The sequence below is a fragment of the Gymnoscopelus microlampas genome (assembly GCF_963454915.1).
Source record: "Gymnoscopelus microlampas genome assembly, chromosome: 3".
In the NCBI taxonomy this organism is placed as follows: Eukaryota; Metazoa; Chordata; class Actinopteri; order Myctophiformes; family Myctophidae; genus Gymnoscopelus; species Gymnoscopelus microlampas.
In genome coordinates, this window is record NC_139940.1 from 48,865,159 (window position 1) to 48,887,660 (window position 22,502).

Here is a 22,502-nt window from a genome sequence, read left to right on the forward strand (position 1 = left end):
AAAACACAAATAGGACTATAGGCTACCTTTTATATTTTGGGACATATTGCGGGTTAGTTAACTCTAAATGAAGGCTCTTATCCTGAACAAAGCAACAGCAAAGTTTGCTAGACTTATTAGCTTAAATGTATTATGCAACAAATAAATAGCCTCTACTGTTGATGTAAATGTTTACATGAAATGTTTAAATAATTACCAGCGGCACGGCTAAACTGCACTGGAAGCCTATAATAATGTAACAGAATTCTTTTTTTTAAACCCAGCCTTTCCATTTTTGTACACTGTAAATTAAACCCCAAAAGAAACATAGGAATTAATCAGAAGCTCCATCTATCAAGCATGTAATAAAAGGTTAGACACATGATGTGATGAATAATCCTCCTGGTCGTTTTAATTAACTTTTCCCTGTCCTGTAATGACCAGGCTGGTCAACAGAGCCGGTCAATAAGCATCTTAATATCAAACAAATAAAAAAAAAACTGGAGGATGATTAAAAACCTCCCGTGTTATTAAATTTGAAATTCAAATGAAATGTAAGTATGTGTGCCACCGGCCGCACTGCATGCTAATAGAGAGGAGAGGAGAGGAGAGGAGAGGAGAGGAGAGGAGAGGAGGGGAGGGGGGAGGGAAGAGGAGAGGAGAGCCCTCCATCCATGACATGCACGCACGTACGTACGCGCGTGCGCGCACGCACGCACGCACGCACGCACACACACACACACACACACACACACACACACACACACACACACACACACACACACACACACACACACATAGAGTTAAGTTCCTTTATGATGTAACAGGAGGTCTGTCTGTGCGGTGCACCACAGGGCCTATTAGTCCGAATGATAACATCATAATATCGTCCTTATTATTTTTCTGTCTTGCCTGAGAGAGCAAATCATCATGACGCACTTAAATCAGATGTAATTCCGGGTACCAGTGGCACCCTGCTGTGCAAATGTCACCCAGCATCCACCCATCCACCCATCCATCCATCCATCCATCCATTCATCCAAACTCCACTGTTGCAGCAGTTGTGGCATTTTTATTATATTATTATTGTTTTTGGATTGTGGATTAATGTATAGCTTAATATTTGGAACAGCAAAAGTTGATCATTTTTTTTATTTGAGAAGAATTTCAATCAACACACACACACACACACACACACACACACACACACACACACACACACACACACACACACACACACACACACACACACACACACACACACACACACACACACACACACACACACACACACACACACACACACACACACACACACACACACACACACACACACTTTCTTTCTCTCTTTCTCTCTTTCCTCTGCTCTATGCAAAATGAATCATCCTCTGGAATGCGGCCGTTTCAGTTTTAATAAAAGGAAGAAAGAAAAAAAAAACTGCCAACATAATTGAACAGCAATTACAGGCATAATAATGTGAAAGTTTGAGGAGACATAATATATAAGGTCTGAGACATGAGGGAACAATAGCTACCTTTATAGGGCTCACCTCCCCTCGTAAGTAATAATAGTTGTGTTGTGTGTATATTAACTTGAGAAATTAAAACATGAACAATCACCGAGGGGCATTTATGTTGGAGGATCTATTTTAGGGGCCACGGAACTTCCTTGGAGCGGAGTCGTGCGTAAAGTCGTGCGTAAAAAGCCACGAAAAAACACCTTATTTCTAACACCAGAGCGACAAATGTACGACAAATGTACATAATAATAAGAGCAAGAATAACAGTAGATGGATGGAGTAGAGCATTGGTTCTCAGAGTGGGGTCAAGGGATCCCCAGGGGTCCTTGGGGTGGCACCAGGGGGTCCCCAGCAAAATGTGTTAATATAGCGTCACAATCATTTTAATTCATTCATTTTAACCACTTTAACCATATTTTATATTTTGGCTATTCAAAAATATCAAATATACAAGCTCATAGCGCGCCACGCTATGAGTTATATGAGGTATATCAGTTATAAAAGGCTGAAACTCGTCCAAAAAGGGCCCTATCGGTGTTAATGTATCCATCCAAAACAAAATAGCCTAAATGCAACCCACATAGCCTATTATATTTGTGTCCTGGGTTATCCCGCCTCATTTGTATATATACATATATCTATGGAATGCAGTGCTCTGTAAATTTCAATAATTGGCCCTTAATTCCTTTTATGCTCATTTAACATTAACACATTTAGAAATGCATCCATTTGTATATAATTCAGACAGAGAGTGTACAAATGGAGGTGTTGCACATTATTTGCACCATAGGCGACTCGGCAAGTCGGCAGTCAAATCAACTGTGAGGACTTTACAGTGTAGGTATAGTCCAACAACCGGGTCATCATTTTTGTATAGATATTTATGGAACGCAGTGCTGTGTAAATTTCAATAAGTGGCTCTAATTCCTTTTCACTCTCATTTAACTTTAGCTTCTCTTCCGTTCCTTTCTTATGGAGTGGGTGGGTTGGCCTGGTGGGAGGGGGCGGGGCGCGCCGTCTCAAGTGCTCTATCGATGACCTCACTGACCTCACGGTCCTCTCATTGGTCGGCCCGTGTCCCAGCGGCACTTCAAAGCCCTGGTGGAGTGGGCGGAACGCATCATTGTATTAAAAAAAACACACTGCCTCTCGATTCATAAATATAAAAAGATCCTCTGGAGGAGGGCAGGTTTTTTTTGTTGTGGGATCGGATGGCAACTTCACTTCTAGGGGTGAGTCTTTCTTTAAGGGGCTTTTTTTTTCATCCTTGCTGGTTTTAATTAGTTCCCTGTATTGTCCTATTGGCTGCTTCTTCTTCAGCGGAGGGGATTAAAATTAAAAGACAGTGCTTTGATTATATATATATTTTTTAAAGCAGCGGTAGGGGTGTTTGGAGTCCTATAGGGGCTGCAAGGGCTGGGCTGAGATTTACTGAGCTTTAGTTCACTTCATCCACAGATAGAACTTATTATAGTGCTATTTGCTCTGCTGCTTTCCTCCATCATCATGTCCCATTTGGCTTAAATTCCTGCTCCCTCCGATCAGATTCAGCCATAATTCCGAGCTTTATTCTCGTCTAGATCTAACAGGTCTAGATCGAACAGATCGAACAGGTAGGCAACGGAGATCTCTCTTTTTTTTAAACCAAAAACTGCAATGTGTGTTAATGAATGTGTGTCGTTTATAATTCCATGCTGTATGGCTATATGCTTTAGCCATTCATTCTGTGACTGTGAGAACAAGTTTTCTCAGTCGGGAGTAAATTGTGATTGTTGTCGCTGCAAAGCAAACTGTCAGTGTCACTGGTGTTGTGTATTGAGACAGGATAGGTGGGCACTAGGGACATCTGGGCACCTCCATGTCCAAAATGTTTTTAAAAATTAAGTATTAGAAAAATGGTCTTAAGTAAAGTAAAGTATACATGATGTGAACATGCTCGGTACATCATTATAATAATAATTGTAAGAATAATAATAAGTAATGTAAAGTATACATGATGTGAACATGCACGGTACATCATTTAATATCAGACTTAATGTTATCTTTCAACTTCTTGTTTATGCCCCAAAATGACTGGACAGGTTTTGTAGCAATATGTAGCAATTGTAGAAATATTACATTATATTATTTTTTGTATTACCTATTACCTTAATTGTCGAATGTTTAAGCATGTTCTAATCCTGTGTACTTTACTTTACTTAAGACCATTTTCCAAATATTTTATTTTTTAACACTTTGGACAAAACAGCCAATTTTAGATCGCGGTGCCCAGATGTCCCTATAGTGCCCACCGTCACTCACTGTTACCACCAGATTTACTGGTCAGTGTATATGCTCGGTGGGCAGATTGACTGGTCACTCACCGCTGTCCTCTCTCTCATCAGGAGGAGCCGAGGTTAGGATCCACTCCTTTGGCCATGTTGGCCGCAACATGCAACAAGATCGGGAGCCCGAGCCCGTCGCCCAACGCCATTTCGGATCATAACTCTTCGTCTTTCGGGAAAGGTTTCCATCCGTGGAAGAGAGCCACATCCAACAGCTGCAGCCTGGGCTCCGCCGGCCTGTCCGGCTTCGGCGTCTCGTCCCGCAACGGAGGCGGCATATCGGACTCTTTCGGCACGAACGGCCCCACGGGCTCCAGCGCCTTTTCGCTCACGTCGGGCGCCTCGTCCGGCGGACACTTTGGAAACGACTACTCGGTGTTCCAGGCGTCCGTCTCCACCAACTCCCAGGAGCCCGGCCACCAGCCGGTGTTCATCTCCAAGGTGCTGAGCAACACGTCGGTGGACAGACTGGACGGGCTGCAGGGCATCTACCCCAGGATGAGCGTGGCGCATCCCTACGAGTCCTGGTTCAAGTCCTCCCACCCGGGGGAGGTGGGCGCCGCCGGAGCCTCGGCGTGGTGGGACGTGGGAGCGGGCTGGATCGACGTCCAGAACCCCAACCAGACGTCCTTACACTCCGGGGGTCTTCAGACCTCCTTGCACTCTCCTCTGGGGGGATATAACTCCGACTACCACTCGGCGTTCAGCACCAGCCCCTCCCCGCACCTGTTGACCACCGGGCAGCACCTGATGGACGGCTTCAAGCCGGTGCTGTCGTCGTACCCGGACTCCAGCCCCTCTCCGTTGGCCGGGGCGGGGGGCACCATGCTCTCCGGAGGACCGCCGCCCGTGGGGGGCTCTTTAGCGGGGTCCCCGCGGGGGTCCTCGGCGCGGCGCTACTCGGGCCGCGCCACCTGCGACTGTCCGAACTGCCAGGAGGCGGAGCGGCTGGGCCCCGCGGGCGTCAGCCTGCGGAGGAAGGGTCTCCACAGCTGTCACATCCCCGGCTGCGGGAAGGTTTACGGAAAGACGTCGCACCTGAAGGCCCACCTGCGGTGGCACACCGGGGAGCGGCCGTTCGTCTGCAACTGGCTGTTCTGCGGGAAGCGCTTCACGCGCAGCGACGAGCTGCAGCGACATTTACGCACGCACACCGGGGAGAAGCGGTTCGCCTGTCCGGTGTGCAACAAGAGGTTTATGCGCAGCGACCACCTGAGCAAACACGTCAAGACTCACAGCGCCGGGGGGTCCGCGGGCTCCGGGGGGTCCGGGGGCAGCGGGGGGAAGCGAGGGAGCGACACCGACAGCGAGCACAGCGCGCCGGGCAGCCCCCCGTGTCACTCCCCCCCCGACCTGTTGGGACCACCGGAGTCCAACGGTCTCTAACTCCATTCCTTTAAAGGAGTAGTTCACCTCAAAAAATGACTTATTTTCTATCAATTACACACCCCATGAAGTCTTGAATTCATGGACATTTGTTTTAGTTTGTGTCGCATTCAAGCCAATAATTTGATGACTGGCGGAGTCATCAAATTATTGGCTCAGGAATGCGGAAAAAAAACTTTTTAAAAAATCCCCATGAATTCAAGACTTCATGTGGTGTGTAATTGATAGAAAATAAGTATTTTGGGGGGGTGAACTACTCCTTTAAGTATAATGTTTTTTTAATTTTCGTTTGCTGTTTGTTTTGATGGAGTTGTGCATAAGGAATAATGTGTGTGGACATACTGTGGTGTATGGATGCAACAACATGCTTCATCAGCGGTCACTGAACGAGCAGTTTTAAGTTTGTTGACTTTCTCAAGTGCTTATAGGATGACATACTGTAGTTGTCCATCATAAACCTCCCATTAATAACACATGATTCTGCGGTCCGCTTGGTACTTGTGGTGTGGGCACTGGGCACACAGACAGGTTCGTTGGTACTTGTGGTGTGGGCACTGGGCACACAGACAAGTTGGTACTTGTGATGTGGGCACTGGGCACACAGACAGGTTGGTTGGTACTTGTGGTGTGGGCACTGGGCACACAGACAAGTTGGTACTTGTGATGTGGGCACTGGGCACACAGACAGGTTGGTACTTGTGATGTGGGCACACAGACAGACAGGGCACAATGTAAACTTTTTACGCACAGACTGATCCAGGGTATCCTCGATGTTTTTACTCAAAGCAGGGTGTTAGAGAAGCAAAACAAACATAGTTATAATAATAATAAACATCGCTCTAACAGATAGTTGCTATAATGTGGCTCTGCTGCCAAGTTGTGTTACTGCTGAACATTACTCTTCAAAAACCAATCTCTGGCACTTTATTATTGAGCAGCAGAAATGATTCAACTTGTGTCCCTCTGTATAGGAGGGTATATAACCAGAAGAATGGACACCTAAACACTGTGGGCACATAAGTGTTACATTGGCAATGTTTTACTAAATGTAAAGACATAAAGAATTTGGAAAATGGTCTGAAGTATAATGTAAAGTATACATGATTTGAAAATGCTTGAACATTGGACATGTAAGGCCTAATATTTCTAAAATTGCTACAAAACCTGTGGCTAGCCAGTCATTATGGACACAAATAATGGGTAGGTCTGATCATGATGTTCATGTGCATTTTCACATCATGTATAGCCTACTTTACATGGCTTTTTATTTATCTTTTACCATTTTCTAAATTCTTCATTTTTGCTACATTTAGGGAAACACATGCCAGTTTAATATCGAGATGCCCACCATGTTTAGGTGCCCCCCCCCCCCCCCCTTCCTGTATCCTAGACGAGGTGCTTCAGATCAGAACAAATCAAATCACTGTAGAGTTTAAAGGAGTAGTTCACCCAAAAAAATGACTTATTTTCTTTCAATTACACACCCCATTAAGCCGTGAATTCATGGCTTTTTTTTGTTGTTTTTGTCGCATTCCTAAGCCAATAATTTGATGACTGGCGGAGTCTAAAATAGCAGATATAGCGCTGCACCGAGTGCCGCGCTATCTGCCATTTTCGATAGGAGACTAAAAGAGTCAAAGACTTACAGAGTATCCTACCAGAGACATAGCATCTTTCAGCCGGTCATCAAATTATTGTCTCAGGAATGCGACAAAAACAAAAGAATCTCCATGAATTCAAGGCTTCATGGGGTGTGTAATTGATAGAAAATAAGTCATTTTTTTGGGGGTGAACTACTCCTCCTTAAATGATGATCAATATTTCTGCCATGATCACATCAGCCGGGTTGATAACGGCAAAACAAAAAAACACGCATCCCATAATAATTTTAGCATTGCTCCACACACTATAAAATGAGCGTCGAACCCTTAAGTCTATATTTAGGCTCTACTTGCATTTCACTGCAAATGTGTTGTACATAATACTGAGAAGATGTAGGTTTAGAGTATAATACGCACCATACTGTAAAGGTGAGTTATGTATTTGTCCAGGAGACATGATTTTGTATATTTAGGTATTTCTAGTTGTACATTAATGACTCTAGTAAATATCTGAACATGTACGGAAATGTATTTGGATTTTCTTTGACATTGATTATATATAAAAAATAAAAACTGTTATTGTGGGGAGTTCTATTTAACCAGGAGTTTTCTTGTATTTTAGGGGTCTATCATTCATTAGACGCACTTTGAATTTATTTGTAAGATTTTGAAATCATTTTTGACTGTTTTATCCGCTCATTTAATTTAAAGCAAGCATGTTGTAAACTTAAAGTGACGTTAATTTTACAATATTTTTCTCCCTCCTCCGAGACTGGCTTTTATTTAAGCCACTCAATAAAGTCACTATGGATTCACAACCATCTCGTCAGCTCACTTTATTTATGTATTTATGTATTCGTTTTGTTTGTTGACTGAGTCAACAAATGGTTTATTATTTTAGATCCATAGTATTAGTAGATCTATAGTAATAATCCATTGGTTAAGTAAAGTTGGCCTATATTTCGTGTTATTACTTCCTCATGTGGCCTCGTCTTTCTTTATATAATTCCTTCAACATTTTAAATAATTGTCAGTTATTTTGTCGAGGAAAAAAGACTGAAGATTAATGTTTTATTTGTGTTGAACATATTATGTATAATGTAGATTTAAAATTGACTGTTTATGTCTTCAATAATCTCGAGAAAATATCTGAGCCTCAGAATCCAGTCCTTGGCGTATTAGCTTTTTATTTCATGAACAAACGTGATGTTAAAATGATCAATTGAAATGAATAAAATATTAATATTAATAATGCTAATACCCAATACCTAATAATACCTAATAATACCTAATACTACCTAATAATAATAATAATAATAATAATAATAATAATAATAATAATAATAATAATAATAATAATAATAATAATAATAATAATAATAATTAATAATAAAGTACCGGCCAAAGTGTGATTACCTAACCAAGACTGTAAATAATCTATTTATTGCAGCGCAAGTGCACCAGTAGGCCTGGCCTACTGAGGCACAAAGCAGCAGATCTACTTAAGCTTAAGCTCATGAGCTTGTAGATCTGCTATTTTTGAAACATCCAGAAAATGTGTGTTTTATTCTTAAAGTGAACATTTGTAACTCAAATCTTTGCTTCTATAATCTTTGCTTCTATGTAGGAGTAGGTCTATGCAGACCTACTCCTTCTATCAGGAACACATGGTGTAAAGCCTCGTAACTTAATGATATCCTTAAATAAAATGTATTGTAATCTTTATTGGTTCCATAGTTTTGAAGCAATATTTCAAGCATTAATTAGAAAACGATTGTTGGCAATTGTATTATTTTAACCCAAGCATGAAAAGAGAATGCGCAATTATAATGATGTTTTAAAAAATCCCCTTAACTTAGCCTACTTGACTTCCCTATTAAAACAAAAAATATATATATAAATATAGGCCACTTGACATTTTTGCTCCAGATAATTATATATATATAATATATACTGTACGCACGAGGCTATATTTTAAAACTGTTGGTTTACAGTTATTGTAAAGACTTTTTATTTTTCTCTTTCCAAAAGTTGTGTTTAATTCTAGATTGTAAATAGGCGTGATTATTGACTCTTTCCAGATTGGTCTGGTTTGGTACAACAATGGTTCTCAACCATTTTCAGGCTGGGATTCCCCAAAAATAACTGGGTTGAGGCCTTACATTTAGTTTGACTCGGTTCCACAGAGAAATATTGTGAAAATAGCCAATCTACAAGTAGTAGATCAGTAGTACTTGTAGATCTGCTATTTTCACAATTTTACCTCGGCTCTTTCTTATCTTATTTGACAATTTGGCCAATGTTGGACCAGTTTTTATAGTATAGCTTGTTGAGTACTATTGATGAAGTAATGGTCTATTTTATTTTATTTTAGAATTAAAAAGGTATTAAAAGTCCTTAAATTGTCACTTCACTGTCATCTGGGGACCCCCCCCAAAATCATGTGGGGACCCCCCTGGAGGCCCCGAACCACAGGTCGAGAACTATTGATGTAAAGAGGCCTGATTATTCGACTCTTTCCAATGGGTCTGGTTGGTACTCAGTGCATCTTGAATGGTGGCCTATATTCCTAATCCTAATTTAATTTAAAAACTAAACTGCTAGGCTATTTTAAGAGATTTACTCACCACACACATATACAGTACATTATTGTATTTAGGCCTAAGTGTATTACAAACCAGTCTTTTATGATTTACATTGCAATTGTGACTATTTTAAAGTTTCGACAATGAACATAATATATAGCCTTATATATAGTTTATATTCTACTGCGTAACATTTCCCTTTTCAAATCAGTAAAGTGCTGTGTTTTCTGTTTATTGAACTTCATTAGACGTTTTAAACATGTTTAATTTGTCAAAGTTCTCTGTTGGGAATGGATTATATGGATACTTTACTTATTAGTGGATACTTTACTTATTATAGTGCTACAGCGCCATCTAGCGTTCCTGTCTTCCCATAACAGCAGTTAGCTATGGGCGCTTCAACTTAATTTAGAGATATGAACCTATACCACTGTTTACCAAACACGTGACTCGTCAGTAAATATCCCTTAATTTTTTGTTTCTTATGTTTTCTTAAAATAATAATAATGATAATTGTTGAGAACTTTTTCCACCACTGATATGTTATCTTCCTCTTGCTGGACCTGGTATGGACCTGGTCTGGTATCATCTGTCTTTACCAGTGGTGAAAGAAGTGCTCACATATTTTACTTAAATAAAAAAGTAACAATACCACAATATAAAAATACTCTACAAGTAAAACGCCTGTGTTCAAAATGTTACTTGAGTAAAAGTACAAAACTATTGGCATCAAAATATACTTAAAGTATCAAAAGTAAAAGTACTAAAATGTTTGAAAATAGCAGATCTACAAGCTCACAACGCGTTGTGCTATTTTATTTTTATAATAATAACGATAATAACATGAGTAAATGTACTTAGTTACTTCACACCACTGGTCTTTACTTCCATTTCTTACTTAAAGTGTGTTTTAGGACATGTTGCTTTTAGTGTTGTTGGGGGTGTACCTGTCAATGGCAAATTGTAATGTGATAACATGGTCAGAGACTTGTGTGATTCAGTCTCCTAAATCTTTGTCTGGGACTCTTGTGACAGGATCACATTGGAGGAAAAAGACAAAAAAACACTGGATATTGCAAGTTCTTAGACGTATACATTTTTCCTATCTCAAGCATTGCCTCCTGTTAGTTAAATGTTTCCTGCTTTATTTTAATTTGAACCATGACCTCTTGGAGATTTTAAACACATGAATTAATAACAAGGCTATATGAGATAACTATACAATTACCTCACAGCCTAAATGTATTTATTAAAGACTTACACAGACCACTAAAATCAAATACAGGTGTGTTCTTCATGGCATCTTGGTAACACAATAAATTATATATTTCTATAAGATAATAATCACCTAATAAGATAACACAATTGTATCTGAATTATTTAAAAAAGAAGCTACAACATCGCAATATGAGTTTTAGTGTTCTTAAGGTCACTAACAGTATAGGGCAGGCTTAGATAATACATCCCTCCCCTATAAAAGAAAAAACATAGTTTTTTATTTATTAGTAGGCCAATTGCATTTATGAATGCATCCAGTGGCATCGCAATAAAATTATAGGCATAATGTGTTAATTCTACGACAGGAGATGTTATGATGTACCTGATATTAGTTTTGGTGAAAAAAAGCCTGCATATATCGGTATCGGTTGATATCGGAATCGAAAATTAAAGGGATAGTTCACCCTAAGCCAATAATTTGATGACGAGCGGACCGGTAGGCAGTGGTCCTGGTAGGAGACACAAAGGAGAGTATTTGTGTCTCCTACCGGAACCCGGCTTAGGAATGCGAGAAAAACAAAAGAATATCCATGAATTCTCCATGGGGTGAGTAATCAATAAAAAAAACGTCATTTTGGGGGTGAACTATCCCTTTAAGAGTTTGACAATATCAGAAAATTCGGATATCGGCAAAAAGGCCAATATCGGACATCCCTTTTTAGTCTTCTTAAGGCCACATAGAGCAGGCTACACTATAGTAAGTTGTATTCTTCTTAATGCCATTAACAGCAGTGGCTACACTATTGTATTATACGTTTTAGTATTATTAGTTTTAGTCTTCTTAAGGCCACTAACAGCATAGGGCAGGCTACACTATTGTATTATAAGTTTTAGTCTTCTTAAGGCCACTAACAGCATAGGGCAGGGCATGGCTACACTATTGTATTATTAGTTTTAGTATTATACATTTTATTCTTCTTAAGGCCATATAGGGAAGGCTACACTATTGTGCAACTAGTTAATAAATGACAGTGCAGTGGCCATACACCTAAAACACAGTGTCATGGTTACCGAGGCAACACAGCTTCACTCCCAGTACACAATAAAATCCTCTGTGTTCAGTTTGTAACTCAGAGAGTGTACCGAATGGACCCTTACGGCTCAGAGTTAAATGAACACTTGTGATTTTACGGTGGTATCTTTGTAACCCACCCATCTCACACTTTCTGTACAGGTTTCCACCAGCAGTGGCCTAAATACAATCTCAGTGGTTCACATCCTGAAGCCAAAAATTATGTTTTGGTTAAAGTATGTGTTAAATAGCTCTACATGCCAATAGTAATCATTGCTTTAACAGTGTTTGTCAGTAACAGTGGTCTGCCTGTCTCTCCAGCCCTTTAGTAAACAGAAAATACATTTTCAGGTCTACACACCAATTTCATCCAATCAGAAGAGAGACCTCATACAGGATACATTAAAAATTGGAAGTAATGAAACAAAGAAAGCTGATAAATTATCTAAAATGATCTTTGAGGGTTTCTGTCTCCTGATTGGAGGAAAGTTTTAACCCACCTGAAAATGTATTTCATGTTTACTACAGAGCTGGAGAGACTGAGAGAAACCTGTTTCTGAACAAACACTCTGTAGCAATGATTACTATCAGAATATAGAGCTTTAACTTGATTTAAGAAAAATAAATATTGTATTAACTGAAGTATATCACTTACAGTACATTTAAATCCTGGAGAGCGTTCCCTCAATGGGAGACCCGTACATTGAAGATGGTTGGCGGGCCTCTGGTTTAGCCATAAATTGTGCATACAGTGCCGTTATCCACAGCACTTTATGATGTGCATTACATTCACCGGTAACAGAAAGAGTGGGCACTAAGGAAAAGTGGGCACCTCGATGTAAAATTGGCTATTTTCCCCAAAAAGATTTAAAAAAAATATATTTCGAAAATGGTCTTAAGTAATGTACATGATTAGAGCATGTTTGAACATTCTGCAATTAAGGCCTAATATTTCTACAATTGCAACAAATTGCACCTGTTTATCCAATCATTTTGGGGCATAAACAAGAAGTTGAAGGATACATTTAGGTCTGATAATGATGTACCATGCTTGTTCACATCATGTATATTTTACATTACTTCTGACCATTTTTCAAATATTTTATTTTATAACGTTTTGGACAAAATAGACAATTTTTTTACATCAAGGACCACTCTTCTTGTATCCCATTCATTCACCCATTCTCACACCGACGGCAGAGGAAACCATGCATGAATCACCGTCATCATGTTTGCATTCTGGAGGACATGAGGGCCCAGGGGCCTCACCCAGTGCCTGATCTGGGGACCAGAGGGCCCATTAGAGCAGGGTTTCTCAAAGTGGGTGCTGTGACGCAAGTCCAGGGGTGCCGCGTAATACTTTAATATTTGAAATTCATCAATATCACTTCAGTTTAACCACACTAGAGTCTAGACCCTCTATAGCCTTAGTAAAACGAACCTGAGTTGCACTGTACTTGGTGCATTCCTTTTCAATCTACGTCAAATGTCTTTGCCAAAAATAGCAGATCTATACAAGCTTATAACGCGTGCGTTGTAAGCTTGTTTCCCCCAGAATAGGGATGCTGGGGTTCAAGTGGTTACACGTCAATGTCGTTATTTTCAATCTGTCCTGATGAAAAGGACATGCTGCATCTTAGGGGGAAGGATTTCCCACATGTCATATATATTTACATAATAATAAATGTAACATGCCACAAAGTAACAATGTAATTCGGGGGTGCCGTGGATTAAAAAGCTATTTCAGGGGTGCTCTGAGCCAAAAAGATGTTGAGAACGACTGCATTAGAGGGAGACAGCGTAGTGGGCTCTATACTAGGTCCACTCCTTTTCCCCCTCAAATGTCTTTGCATGGAAAATAGCTGATCAACAAGCTCAGAGTTTATGACAAACCCAAAATTGGGACACCAGGGTTACAGCAGCTTAAATGTCTAGAAGCAAAAATGCAACTGATTGCAACAATTCACCTTTCAAGTGGAGGCTCTCTGTCTCGAGGGACAGCCTCTCCTCAAACACACTGAGCGTTTTGGTTTCGGAGGGGAAAACGACCGGTTGACCCTGACGTGATGCGGTGCATCGGATTCCCCCGCTCTGTGAGCAAATCACCGTGTTGTGCTCACTGCTTACCCCCTTCACCACTGATGCATCTGTGGCCAATTTGGTGGTTAGGACCCCCCGTCGCATTGTTATTGTCATCAAACCGACCAATCTCCTGGGAAAGGCAATTTGACAAGGTTCCATGAGGTTAGTGCGGGTAAATTGACAGTAATTGCTGTTAACGTGGACATGGCAGCCCTCTGCAGCACACAATGTTTTTTTGGTCGTTTTCCACACTTTGTCTGCATCACAGATGCTGTCCTGCTGTATACCTGCCTCATCACGGCCTGGATTTGGAACACCTGGCTCCAGTGTTGATTTCGTCGACTAAAACTATGACGAAAAATGTTGGTCGACTACCTTTTTTCACTGACGAAAACTAAACAAAAACTAAGCTACAATGACTAAAACTAAGACTAAATATATTGACAATTTCGTCAACAAATAAAAACTAGACTAAAATGTTGTGGGGGGACTAGTGGAGAAGAGATCCAGTAGAACTAAAATACATTTTATGCTGGTTTGCACTCAGGTGTTGCGCTCTGAAAATAGCAGATGTAAGCTCACAACGCGTCGCGCTGCGACGCGTTGTGAGCTTACATCTGCTATTTTCAGAACTTGTAGATCCGCTATTTTCAGCATGCAACCAAGTGTAAAATCAGCCATTAAGACCCCATCGATGCCCACCAAAATACATTTTAGTCGACTAAATCAACTGTAGATTTAGTCAACAATAATCTTATATTTAGTCAACTAAAACTAGACTAACAAGTAAAACATTTTAGATGACTAAAATATGACTAAAACTAAGTCTGAATAAACATTTGCTGTCAAAATCAACACTACCTGGCTGCTCAGATTCATTGTCACAATCTCTCCTGATTTTTTACAAACATGTAAACCCTGTAAACACAGAATTTAGCAGACAATTCTGAATGATCACTGCAAGATATGGATAATATGATCTCGAAAGCAAGTGATTATTTGTAAAGTAATATAACAAATCTGCAAAGAGTCAGTGATTAATGCTACCGTTCCATTTAGTTTCTGATACCTTTGTTAAATTGGCTCAGCAGCAGATTTGAACTGGAAACACATGTTTCCTGTTCAAAACTGGAAACGCATGTTTCCTGTTCAAATCTGCTGCTGAGCCAATCAAATGAAGCTATGGAAAAATTAACCAGAACAGGAAACTGGTATAACACCTTTGCACTGTTACTCTGTACACAGAGCCTATACAACAAAGACCTGAAGGTCCAGGAGACAGAGAATAAAACAAACTTATAAAATCTATTTAACCACTTAAGCCCTATATAATGTGTTGAACGGGGTCCACCAGAGGTCTCTCTTTGGCCCATTTTCTCCGTCTTTGCCAAAAAACAGACTGAAAGATGCCACTCTCTCACACTGAGTCACACTCCCCTTGCATAATGTGACCAGACAGATAGAACTCATGCCACTAATTTCAAGACAGAAAGCTAAACACTGCCCCCTGCTGTCTCAACATGACAGAGCAGAAGTCAAAAACAACCATGCACTGACACTGTCAGCAAAGACAGTTACTTCTTGCAAACATACATGCAGTGTTATGCAAGGCAAGGCAATTGTATCGTTATAGAACGTTTCAACAACAAGGCAATTCAATGTGCTTTACACAGAACATTGAGAAAAGGAAACACAATTATAACATTATAAAATGACATTAGGATGCATGAAACAAAATAAGTGAAAAATGATTAATTAACAGTTACAGTGCAGAAGAGAAAAGAAATGAGAGAAGAATAACTCAAACAAAGGCAGCGGCAAACAGAAAGGTCTTTAGTTGTATAAGAGAGGCAGCAAACCTGCAGTTTATCTGGGAGCTTGTTCCAGGTATTGTGGTGCATAAAAACTAAATGCTGCTTCGTTTATTTTTGATTTTAGGGACAGAAAGCAGACCTTATTCAGATTTTTTTTCTGATTGGCTATAATTGCCTACCTAAGTTTGCGGGAGGTACCTGTTACAGAAAAAAACGTTTTTGTAACAAACCACTCTTCCAAAGAAAATTGTACACATCAACTTGGAAGTCATATGACAACTAGAAAAAGTGCTCCTCGGAGCACATGTCTCCGCCAGGTCTAGTAGGTTATTGTGGGCCGGCAATGTTCGGAATTCGCCAATCAGGATGGAATATGAAAAATCGGACTGGTTTCGGCTTGATCACGTAAGATATAATGTGTACCGATTTGCGTGATGTTTGGACAAAATTCGTAGGAATAATATAAAAAATAATTGTTTTGCAAAAATCGGCCTCCTGGTGGCGCTACAATAGGGCCATGTTAAGCGGGCGTTTGGCGAGCGTCGCTTATTTCTCTACATAAAAGGTGGCATCCCTATTTAATGTATAGTATCTAAACTTCCACTCCAGCATACCTGAAGCTGGTTCTTGGAGGTGTTGTGGTTATTCAATAGAGGCTATGCACATGACATCATCGTACCCGGAAGTTATGCAGGAACGCCTACTGAGTGGAAAAAAACTACTTTCTGGCCTTGACAGCCCATACATCCAAACCGAAAAGTCCTATCTGATTGTATTAAACAGCATTAAACTCACCAACATAGCAGCTGTGTGGAAAGCTTGAATTATCCTCTTTCTATCTGCAAAGTATTTGTCTCATAAAAATCCACCATTGACATGTTATGAGCTACTTTCTGTCAATAAATTCCGTGCAGGTGATCATAGGAACACAAACAAACAGGTGGTAAGCTGGTAAGCAGGACCTTTGAGTGATTTCCAACAAGTGCTTCCAAACGCCAATGCTCCAATGCTGCTCAATAAAGTGACCCATGTGCATACTCTCTATAACTGGATTTTTGCTTTCCCTGTTTATTTTGTTTTGTTTTGTCTTTTGTGTTGTGATGTTGTTTAGCTTTGTTTTTTAATTGTATTGTTGGTGTATATTGTTCAAACCAATGTAGAAATTAATTTAAAACTAAATGTGCCAGTGAAAGAGATTCTGATGAAACCAATAAAGAACGATTAAATGCATAAATAATTGTAGTGAAGTAAAAGTACAATATTTGCCTCTGAGATGTAGTGAAGTAAAAGTACTAGTAAAAGTACCTCAAAAGTTTACTTAAGTACAGTACCTGAGTACATGTACTTAGTTACTTTCCACCACTGAGAATGATCAATACACAGCAACACCAACTTCCTTTAAAGTGTTTATTGAACTTCAGCATATCAACTTCCAGACAGGTTATATGTTTTCAAGATGAGGCTGAGGTAGGTTGGTGGAAGTATAGGAAGTCTTGGTTGATCTCTTTAGTTGGCAGCCAGGATCTGGTCCACCCAGCCACGGAGCTCGGTGACGCGGGCGTAGGCGGCAGGCATGGTGGTGGAGCAGCGGCTGCTTCCCCAGGAGACGATACCGACCAGGGTCCACATGTTGTCCTTCTCACACACCAGGGGACCACCGGAGTCACCCTGGAGACAGTCACAGCAAGACAGGAACGTTACAATTCATACTAATTCTATAGCCACAGCTGCATGCCTGATAAAACTGCTTGCTGATGCTATTCTTTTGCACAAGCAAAATATATAGGTTATGAATATAGAAATACAAACATACCGGTGGTGTAAAGTGACTAAGTACATTTTAGATGTAAATTATTGTATCATAAAACACACATTAACAACTTTAGCCCTATGTTATACCAAGGCTATTTGAAAATAGCCGATCTACAAGCTCACAAGCTGCTATTTTCAAACAGTTTAGAACTTTTACTTTTGGTACTTTAAGTATATTTTGATGCCAATACTTTTGTACTTTTACTCAATTAACATTTTGAACACAGGCCTTTTACTTATACTTACTAACAGAGTACTTCTACATTGTGGTATTGATACTGTTACTTAAGTAAAAAAAAGTGTCAGTACTTTTTCCACCACTGCAATTCATACTAAGTCTATAGGCACTGCTGCATGCCTGTTAAAACTTGCTGATGCTATTCTTTTGATATAAATATATAGGTAATGAATATAGAAATGCAAACATACACACATATCTATATACAAAGTGAATGTGGGGAGCAGAGGATCTCACCATGCAGGAGGTAGCACCATCAGCTCCGGCGCAGATCATGACGTCAGAGATGTTGCTTCCCCAGGTCTTCTTGCACTGCTCGTTAGACAGGAGGGGCAGGGCAGCCTGCTGCAGCTTGTTGGGGGTGTTGGGGGCTGGAGAGAGAGAGAGGGAGAGAGAGAGAGAGAGAGAGAGAGAGAGAGAGAGAGAGAGAGAGAGAGAGAGAGAGAGAGAGAGAGTTTACTAATTACCTATTAAGAGCGGGGAAGCAGCTGTGTCTTTTAGATTTGAGCTAAAAAATATTTATTTTATACTTTAGCTATTCAAAAGTAGCTCATAGCTCATAGCTCATATCAAGCTCATAGCGCGGCACGAAGAGCTTGTAGATCTGTTTTTGAAATATTTTGAAAATATGTGCAAATCTTTGAATATACACATTTTTAAAGTGAAACTTTTTAACTCAAATCTTTGCTTCTGGGGGGTCCCTGGAACAACACATTTTGAGATGGGGGTCCGTGTCCAAACACATATAATTTTGGGGGTCCTTGACATGAAAAAAGTTTGAGCACCACTGATATAGAAACGCATATTTTTCCTAGAAAACAGTTTTTTAGAAGACAGGAGGATTTAGAAGACATTTGTAGTATCGGCCGAAAGGCCCCCCCGTCCCCCAGCTCTGCTATAGGACAGCAGTGAGTTTAGAGAGGGTCTCTCTCACCATTGTAGCGGGTCAGGCCCCAGCCAGAGGTCACGCAAGTCATGCCAGGGGCGAAGACATCGGTGGACTCAGCCAGGCAGACGGGGGACACGTTGGTGCTCAGGCGAGCAGGGGTGGACAGCTTGATCAGAGAGATGTCGTTGTTGATGGTGCGAGGGTTCCAGGCGGGGTGGGTGAACACCTATGGGGACAGACAGGTGGGTGGAAGAGGGAGAAAGACAGAGGGATTCGTCTGAAGGAGTGGAGAGGCAATTATGGGAGATGCAAGTGTTTGTGCATGACAATATGAATATAGGATTCACTTGAGATACTGTATTGTACATGGGTTTGGGTTTGCCTCTGGCTATTTTATTGGAAACCAAGGTGAGCAGCCTCTTTACAGTAGCTTAGCTTAACACTATTGACAAAATTAGCATCGGTCTATTAATATTAAACATCAGTCTGTTAACAGTGTTAACTGTTAAGCAGTGGTGGAAAGTAACTAAGTACATTTACTTAAGTACTGTACTTAAGTAAAATTTTGAGGTATTTGTAATTCTTTTACTTCTACTCCATTACATCTCTGATCCAAATATTGCACTTTACGCCACTACAATTATTTTACTTTAGTTACTAGTTACTTTGTAGATTTAGATTATTATTACAAAACACGCATTAACCACTTCAGCCCTGCATTTTGTCCATTTGAAAATAGCCGATCTAGTTCACAATGTGTCGTGACGCAACAGTGAGCTTGTAGATCTTCTATTTTCAAAATATCTTTAGAAATGGGACATCCTGCATAATGAGTACTTTTACTTTTGGTACTTTAAGTACAAGATACCAATAGGCTACTTTTGTTCTTTTACTCAAGTCAATTTTGAATTCTGGACTTTTACTTGTAACAGAGTATTTCTACATTGCAGTATCGATACTTTTACTTAAGTAAAAACAATTAGTTATTTTTCCACCATTGTGTGTAAGTGTGTAGGCCTATACCGTAAGTGTTTTGACTAGCTAACTGGTTAGCTTATTGACTTGCCCATGGGTTAAATTAGCTTTAGTTAGTGTATTTGGCACCTTGGCAGGAGTAATGGTCTGGGTGTCCTCCGTGGTGGAGTAGGAGCCCTTATCGTGTTCTCCAACAATCACACGGTGGTAGGTCCTGAAATGAGATAGTATCAATGGACAAATCATTAATTTCTCCGTGTTAATTATGTCTTATAAGGTGTGATCTTATGTAAAAAAAAAAATCTTTTGTAAAAGATCATGAGAGAGTATTATCAGCATGCACTTTACAGTAGAGACAAATGTGTCATCTGTGTATTATGCAGATATAGACTATTATTATGCTGTCAAGTGATTGTTATATTGATTCAATTCAATTCAATGCAATTCAATACAACTTTGTTTATCCACAAAGGCAATTTGATTGTGTGTGTGACTACAGACAGACAGGATACAGACATATAGACAGTGTACAGTATATACATGAGGATTGAGGAAGGACTCAGACACTGACCTGACATTGCAGTGAGCAGCAGTGACAACCCAGTTCTCATTGATCAGGGAACCTCCGCAGAAGTGGAAGCCGTTGGATTGCTGAGGTAGCATGGAGATGGAGGTGATTACATGTTGAGCTTAAAGGGATAGTTCACCCAAAAAATACTTTTTTTTAATCGATTAGTCACCCCACGGAGACTTGAATTCATGGATATTTCTTTGTTTTTGTCATTGTTGGCATTCCAAAGCCAATCATTTGATGACCAGGGGACTGGTAGGCAGCAGTTCCGGTAGGAGACACACAGGAGACTCTTTGTGTCCCCTACCTGAACCGCTGCCGGGCATCAAATTATAATGCGAAAAAAAAAATATATATCCATGAATTCAAGTCTCCACGGGGTGACTAATCGATATGAAAAAAAGTAATTTTGGGGGTGAACTATCCCTTTAAACATACCTATGTGAAGTCTCTTCACCAACCATGACCACATTTCCAATTACAGTATGTCTCAATATAGATTATGTGCAATAAAGTGATTTTTGTGGTGAGAATATAGTGCTGATGTTGAGTGTATTTCATTGGATTCATTGTGGCATTTCTGGTCTCGTGTCTATATCTAGACACAAGATGCAACAGTAACATCTTCTTGGGTAGCAAACATTACAAGCATTATACTGATATTAAAACTTTTGAAATCTAAACCGTTGAATTCTGATCTTGTCACAGGCAGGTACAGACAGTCACTCACCTGCAGGGACACCTGCCAGGGCCAGGAGTGTGGCACAGCCTCCTCACCGTTGACGATGCGGGCATAACCAGTCACCTGGGGGGGCACGGCGGGGGTACCGCAGCCTGGCAACGAGGAGAAAACCATTGTCACACTCCTGACTTCCAAATATAATGTAATCCTCACGTCGAAATAAGTTAAGTGTTTATCACCTTGAAATAGAATAACACTGGACTGGACCCACACCTCATACATAAAATCATTCCTCCTCTCCTCTTCCTAACCTCTTGAGCTATACTTTCAGCTGAATCATCCTAATTAAAGGTAGGGTAAGTGATTTTCTTTTTGCTAAAATAAGTGTTAAATAACTCATTGCTATAGAGTGTTTGTTCAGTAACAGGAGTCTCCATGTCTCTCCAGCTCTTTATTAAAAGGAAAATGCATCTTCAGGTCGGGATACCAATTTTATCCAATCAGGATAGAGAACTCAGTCAGGATACAGATTAAACAAGGGAAATTGGAAGTGATGACACAAAGAAATGAGCAGACAAAATTAGAACTGGATCACTATCAAAATGAAGCTGATAAATAGGTACTCTCTCCTGATCGGCTGAAATGTTGTCAGCTACCTGAAAATGTATTTTCTGTTTATTAAAGAGCTGGAGAGACATGGAGACCCCTGTTACTGTAGCAATGATTACTATCAGAATATAGCGCCTTTTAACATAAAGCTTTTTCACTTACCCTACCTTTAATCAAAGCGTATTTGTGGGAGAAAGTACATCTTTGTGTGTAATCTTTGAATTTTCATGTTCTGTATGGAAAGACGCTACATTTAAAATGTTGTCACCGTAACAAAATCGTCCATTTCCCAAGTGGTGGGAGGGATTTTCGGAATCGTGGCCAATAGGCACATCCTTCTTCTAACAGCTCTCAACATAGACCCTTTCAGTGTATAGTTGCATTGGCAAATATTTTCACAACTATTACACAATTAACGAACAATTGACGAAGTAGAGTCCATTGTGTTACTCTCCCCTTAAATGGCTGGACGAGGGCCAGGTTTCCCTTACCGTAAGCGGCGCTGACGAAAGCAAGGCAGGAGATGATCCAGAGGAAAGCCATCGTGACAATGTGACACTGAACTCTGAACTCGGGACCAGGGGGGTCCATATTTATCCCCAAAAGCCTGTCCATATCCACCAATCAGAGACCAGGCTTTGTCCACCTCAGCTGAACGTTGAGGTTATTGGTGCAAAAAGGTTCCATCCGCCTGCATCAGGTGTTTATCAGGCTAAAGCAAGCTGCCAGTTCTCAGGCCTGAACTGACTGAACCGCTTGGATAAAAATAGCACACACTGAAAATGACATGTTTACTTTCCCCCTGTTTGGAAACCTTATTTGTATGAGCGGAAAACTTGAGTGCAATTTCAAAAACATTTTAAAATGATATGCGTCCTATACTGTATGTGTCCTATGTCTAAGTATGTGTCCTACAACGTGTATGTCTAAGTATGTGTAACTTATGTCTTTTACAGCTTTTATCCTTATCCAGACATAATTATGTTCATTATGTTACATCCATGATGCACGCAATTTCAGCAATATTTTATCGACTTTTAGACAAGTACAAAAAGTCAATGACTACAGATGGAAATGAGCTTACTGCTAAATCTGGTGTACCCAGGTTTTTTTTTTTACTTAACTCAACTCGACTCAAATTGTAT

General features: G+C 40.2%; 2 protein-coding genes across 2 annotated transcripts; one reads left to right on the plus strand and one right to left on the minus strand.

The window, feature by feature from the left end:
- Positions 1 to 2,710: 2,710 nt before the first annotated feature.
- Positions 2,711 to 5,209, plus strand: sp8b (sp8 transcription factor b; the record flags this gene model as incomplete). The annotated part of the gene is made up of 2 exons (XM_084048346.1): positions 2,711 to 2,731; positions 3,884 to 5,209. 2 exons carry the CDS (start codon positions 2,711 to 2,713, stop codon positions 5,207 to 5,209), a joined length of 1,347 nt encoding a protein of 448 aa, XP_083904472.1.
- An 11,878-nt stretch (positions 5,210 to 17,087) lies between these two features.
- LOC311042066 (chymotrypsin B-like) lies at positions 17,088 to 21,900 on the minus strand (the record flags this gene model as incomplete). Its single annotated transcript, XM_084052606.1, has 7 exons — positions 17,088 to 17,249; positions 17,869 to 18,002; positions 18,566 to 18,746; positions 19,625 to 19,709; positions 20,067 to 20,146; positions 20,797 to 20,900; positions 21,849 to 21,900. 7 exons carry the CDS (start codon positions 21,898 to 21,900, stop codon positions 17,088 to 17,090), a joined length of 798 nt encoding a protein of 265 aa, XP_083908732.1.
- Positions 21,901 to 22,502: the final 602 nt, after the last annotated feature.